This window comes from Aphanomyces astaci (assembly GCF_000520075.1).
Source record: "Aphanomyces astaci strain APO3 unplaced genomic scaffold supercont1.92, whole genome shotgun sequence".
In the NCBI taxonomy this organism is placed as follows: domain Eukaryota; phylum Oomycota; class Saprolegniomycetes; order Saprolegniales; family Verrucalvaceae; genus Aphanomyces; species Aphanomyces astaci.
Window position 1 is genome coordinate 1 of NW_009798355.1, and position 5,107 is coordinate 5,107.

Genomic DNA, 5,107 nt, shown 5'->3' on the forward strand with positions numbered 1-5,107 from the left:
GGACCGAGGCAGTAAAATGTGTTGACGGTTTCCCATACTATATCGACAGTTGAATCAATGAGATATCAAGCGAAATGAATTTGTAATAGTTAATTATACTGGAGGAAATCCATCCTCAAACAACGACTAGTACAAACCAATCACATTAATCATCGGCGTCAGCACTTGGAATCAGACCAGCCACACGATGATGCAAGCACGTACGAAACATAACCCACAGATTATCCATCGCCCTGAAATGTACTTTAAAATAGTGTAAAAAAAGACATACATTCGAAACACCTCACCAACATAAATATATATATATATATAAATTAATCCAACCAATCGTCAATATATTGTTGCATATTCCCACGAACAAAAGCGATGTCATCATGACAAAGTGGTGTAAACAAAAGGAAATAAATTCCAAACAATTTCCAACACCACAACAAATAAGTGGTTCTAAACAACAATTCCCACGACGAAAAGGGATATATATATATCGTCACACTGTATACTATATAGGGTGTAATCGAATCGCGCCGACCAAACCGATCCACAATCGATCTGATTGGTTGAATTTCATTGAGAAGTTTTGATTGGTTAATAATTTTGAGCTCATCTGAGGTAGCCAATCAAATCGATTTAAATTCCCAATTTCACTAGAAAGCACAATACATCCGTGAAAAAACAACCAAACAGACAGAAAGATGCATCCTAGACATCAACGATATGATTATCATCCTATGGAGCGCGTACATACATTCCGGTGGTTCGTTGTCCGAATCATTTTGCAGCAATAAAGTCCGCTCTTTGCCCCGCGGTGTCACATCTAGGTCGGACAATTCGCCGTCTTCGATGATCGACAGCCGGTTGTTGGCTCGTCTGCTGTTTTCGTACGCGAGGTCGTCATTGAAGAAAAAGAGTACCGCAAGACCAGGAATAGCCACAATCATGCCGCCGCACAAGACGATTTGAAGGCCGGAAAGGGACCACGAATCGCCGTAGATGTAGAAGAACACGATGCTAGCGACGGGACCAAGGGTGCCGGCGACGTTCATCAAAATGTACTTGGTAGTCATTGGGCCTTCGCGCTGGCCGTTGGGAATGGAGTCGGCGAAGAGGGCTTCGGTCGCGGGGCGCTGGATGGCAAAGTACCCGCCCCAGCACGCATACGCTACGTATAGCAGCAGCATGTGGCCCTGCACAAGAGTCGTTAGATCCACACATCTCCACATGGTATATATATATATACGAGTGGCCGTGATGAGTAAGTGGCAAGAGTAGCTAGTAGTAGTCGCGATGGATTTGACTATATCAAGAGATTTGATGGGAATGACACACCCTACCGATATATATGCCGATAGACTCATGGCGGCACAAATCAAACCCAACACACCGGCAAACTTGAGCACCGTGTCGCGGCGGAACCGATCTGACGCGTAGCCCGCTGGAAACGTCACAAGCATGCGCACGAGGCCGTTGATGCCCGTGACCATGCCCACGGGCTCGTTCGATCCCGTCAAGACGTAGATGTAGCCAGCCAGCACTTGGTCCAAGATGATACTGCGCGACGACCAGAAGAATGCCGAGTACAAGTACGTTAAGCGCACGTTGTGCTCGAGCGCATTGTACTGCTTGACGAGGTGACCCAGCATACTAGTATGTCGATTGTGTTGTCTGTGTATTGAACGGCCAAACAAGATGTGGATGCCGCTGCGGATGTCAACGAAGAACATCATCGATGGATTGGACGCAGCTCAGTTCCGACCTTGGATTCGTTTGTTTCAACCACCAAGGTAGCATACAGAAAAACCGAAAATATATGCTTATTATAACATGTTTAAATGTATGTTGCTTTAAAAAGTATGTAAACTGTATCATATATTGGAGTTTAAACATTCGACGACGTTGACCATGTCCAAAACATGCACTTTCATCACACAAGGCCACGTCACAAGTGCAATGTGTCAATGTGTCTCAATGATAGCGATGTGCATCATTCATCAGTACTGTACATTGCGCTGGACTTTCCGTCCTATTATTTCTGCATTAACGTGTTCCTCCATCAACGTTATATGCACCAGTGTTAGGCTTGAGCTACTATCATACTATTAATAGTATTGTGCTTTTCACCCAATTTTGGACTTGTCGAATCAAACGTTTGGATTGGCAGAAATTCCTCAGGACGTGATTTGATTGGCTTAGGCGGACACATTCAAATCTGCTGACTGTGACGGCTTCAGTGCCAAATCAAGATTTGCATTCTTTTGAGAATACAAAGCTTGTGCCGTTGCCAAGTGTCAGCTTATGTTTTGTGTGTACGTTGTTGGGCAAGGATATGAGAGGTTTCGAATGATGTAGCCTTGGCTTTCATTTCTGGTTGTACCTCGAACTAACCTCTACATACCTTTGTATGTGTGCTCTACCCCCTGCCCCCCAGTCTATCCAACAACGAGAAGACTCAAAATACCAGATAAAATTCAATGAGTTTGCCATTGAACTGAATGCATGTCCAGGTAACGTTATTGTCCTTTTACCCCAATTTGGACTTTGGTGCTGATTCGCCGCCAAATCTATTGAACGAAAGCAATAGATTGCATGTCTTTCAACGAGATTGCATCGTGACGCTACTCACCACGGTACATAAATCAACCCGCAAGCTGGAGGTTGACTTGCATGGCACAAAGTAACGACATGATGGATGAATGGCAGTTTCATAGTTTGAAATGGACCAATGGCCTTGGAGCATTCATTTCGTTCGAAGTCGTTTGCAAAATGTTGGCGCACACTCTCTTCCATCGCAGCCTTCATGCAACAGCAGCAGCAGACAGGGTCGACGGAACACAGCTTCCTCGTCGCAATTGACGTGATGTTCGTCGTAGCCGCCACGTATTGGCTGGTTTGTATCCGACCCATGCCCAAAACATATCTGTCCGAGATCATTTTCCCCCTTCAGGTATATACTATTCACAACTCTTTTTGTGTGATTCATATTTTCTATCGTGTGACACCTTATTTCGAGCGCAGTTTTACCTCCGAGGGGTGGCCTCCCTATGGCTGACCCTCGTCACGGCGCTCGTGTGTGTGTACACACTTGGTTGGGGGGGGTGTCCTGACCTTGACGAACGACCTGTCGCCCTTCTAACAACGGACACCGCGGCATGGGTAGGTCCAACACGGCATGTCCTGAACAGTGCGCTCTCACTTTGGGGAATTTGCACCAGGGAGTGTCCACGCTACTCATTTGGATGGAACATCGGCGAGGTCTGCGAACGTCCCCGCTCCTCCTGGGGTTTTGGCTCCTTCGGTGGTCCCTTCTAACCAAATCGTTGTGGATGCGAGTGGTACGATTATCCAGTGTTGTGCACTTACTTGTGTGCTTCGGTCGGTGATGATGACGGTGTGTGTGCACCTCGTACGTAGACCCCACAAGTCGTCGGTAGCGATTCCCCTCCTTTCGTTGTGGTGCTGCACATGGGGTGCCTGTTTTTGTGCCAGTCGGTACTGGCGTCAGCAGGGATATGGCCAACGCGGCAACTCACGTCGTCGTCGCCTGAAGTTCTCGCCTTGGCTCGAGCTCACATCATATCGTTCAGTGGCAAGTCACTTGTCCACCGCTCAACTGCCCTCCATTCAGGTTTTAGTTTACACCAGCAGCAACATCCCACCCCCACAAGTTATGGTTCGATTGGCCAAGCCAAAACCTTGAGCTGTGCTACTACCCCCCAGCACGATGTCACGTTGCCCTGCCACCCAACGTTGAAGATTTGCATTCCAAGCTGGACAGTGTCACGGAGGTCCGAGTCTTCGTATGTGTCGTACAAGGTATACACACGTTTCGTTGATTGTTCACGTCATAAACAAGCACTAGATTCTCATCATGTCGGGGCACGACGAGACTTGGAGTGTGCGCCGTCGGTACAGCGACTTTGCCCATTTGCGCCGTGGGGTACTGTATTTTGTTGCACCGACTTTCATATCCGAGTATTACATTCATGTACAACAACTCGTGCGATTGCGTAGCTCCCGTCATGGATGACAGACCATGTGCCCTTTCCAGACAAATCGCACTTGCAGCGCTTTGCACCTCAGGTCATTGACACCCGCCGCGCGCTGTTGGAATCGTTTTTGAACGTACTTTAAACTGGATGGTGGCCATACATTATTGACGGCAACCGTGTAGTCGGTCGTGGCGCACCCTGATTTCGACGCCCGGGCGTCGCTCGCGTTGTGTGATTTCCTCGATTTGGTACGCCTTGTCATGACAAGGACAGCACTGTCGCCTTACCACGACTGAATGCTTTAGGAATACATTGCCAACCCCAACGACTATCTCGTGTAATCCAAACCCGAAATGTCAACCTTGAGACAGATTTATCAAAGTTAGTATTATCCACAAACATAAGGATGCTTTTACTGTATAAAGTAAATAGAATGAAAAGAATACCAGTAGCGTTACACTGAAATTCTTGCATAAATCCAAGAGTAACGTTAGGTAAAATAATAAAACAAAATAATAAGGCTGGCTTTCTACTACGCGCTCTTTCTTGTGGGTGGGTGAGAGTCGCGGACCTGATCGGCGCTTGATGTACTTGGCGAATTTCGACATTTTAAGCACATTAAGAACTGTTGTTTGTGTTACTTTACCACTGAGTACTGCAGCTATTTGCCTTGACGACATGCCCTTCAGTGTAGCGAGACGCAAAACTCGTCGAATCTCTCGATTGGTCAGTGTGGTGCGTCTTCCTGGGCGTTTGGGTGCAGCAGGTCGCTTCAAACTTGCAACGTACGTCCGCACGAGTTTGTCACTGCGTCCAATGGCCCTTGCAATCCAACGCAACCATTTATTGACATCCAAATAGGCTTTAACTTGGCCTTTCTCGACATCGGTGATGTTTTCGCGGCATGGTGAAATGGTTTTACTGTTGCTGATGATATGGGTGTGTATCTGCACCGGTGCCAGCAGGCGCTGGAGCCGGGGACGGTCGTGAGGTCAGCGTTAAGGACGCGAGGCAGCGACGTGATGGGGCACCTAGGCCAATGCTAATCAACGGAAAAGATGAAGGACCGGGACATGGACTTGTAGGCCGCTGGGGTCTCCTTGGCCACATCTTATGGGGTT

The 5,107-nt window shown here is 47.5% G+C and overlaps 2 protein-coding genes across 13 annotated transcripts; one reads left to right on the top strand and one right to left on the bottom strand.

Annotated features, from left to right (window-relative positions):
* Window positions 1–697: 697 nt before the first annotated feature.
* H257_16777 (hypothetical protein) lies at window positions 698–1,724 on the bottom strand (the record flags this gene model as incomplete). Its single annotated transcript, XM_009845321.1, has 2 exons — window positions 698–1,184; window positions 1,332–1,724. Coding segments are annotated over 2 exons (879 nt in total), but the record flags the coding sequence as incomplete, so codon positions are not given.
* A 676-nt stretch (window positions 1,725–2,400) lies between these two features.
* Window positions 2,401–4,445, top strand: H257_16778 (hypothetical protein). 12 transcript variants are annotated; one of them, XM_009845332.1, is made up of 11 exons: window positions 2,401–2,501; window positions 2,573–2,651; window positions 2,706–2,941; window positions 3,013–3,150; window positions 3,210–3,329; window positions 3,409–3,583; window positions 3,643–3,810; window positions 3,857–3,934; window positions 4,009–4,119; window positions 4,169–4,234; window positions 4,292–4,445. In XM_009845332.1, exons 3-9 carry the CDS (start codon window positions 2,720–2,722, stop codon window positions 4,083–4,085), a joined length of 978 nt encoding a protein of 325 aa, XP_009843634.1. In that variant the 5' UTR covers window positions 2,401–2,501; window positions 2,573–2,651; window positions 2,706–2,719; the 3' UTR covers window positions 4,086–4,119; window positions 4,169–4,234; window positions 4,292–4,445. The 12 variants fall into 12 exon arrangements, with proteins under 12 accessions (XP_009843634.1, XP_009843635.1, XP_009843624.1 ...); XM_009845333.1 differs by having other exon boundaries at window positions 2,573–2,624; XM_009845322.1 differs by having other exon boundaries at window positions 2,698–2,941; window positions 3,409–3,810.
* Window positions 4,446–5,107: the final 662 nt, after the last annotated feature.

What these genes read in the sequence shown, in the direction of transcription:
- H257_16778 (XM_009845322.1), top strand. Translation starts at nt 2,720, where the DNA reads ATGGCCTTGGAGCATTCATTTCGTTCGAAGTCGTTTGCAAAATGTTGG. An exon ending in AGATCATTTTCCCCCTTCAG is followed by an intron (nt 2,942 to 3,012) that starts GTATATACTATT and finishes TTTCGAGCGCAG; the next exon opens with TTTTACCTCCGAGGGGTGGC. An exon ending in AATCGTTGTGGATGCGAGTG is followed by an intron (nt 3,330 to 3,408) that starts GTACGATTATCC and finishes CCTCGTACGTAG; the next exon opens with ACCCCACAAGTCGTCGGTAG.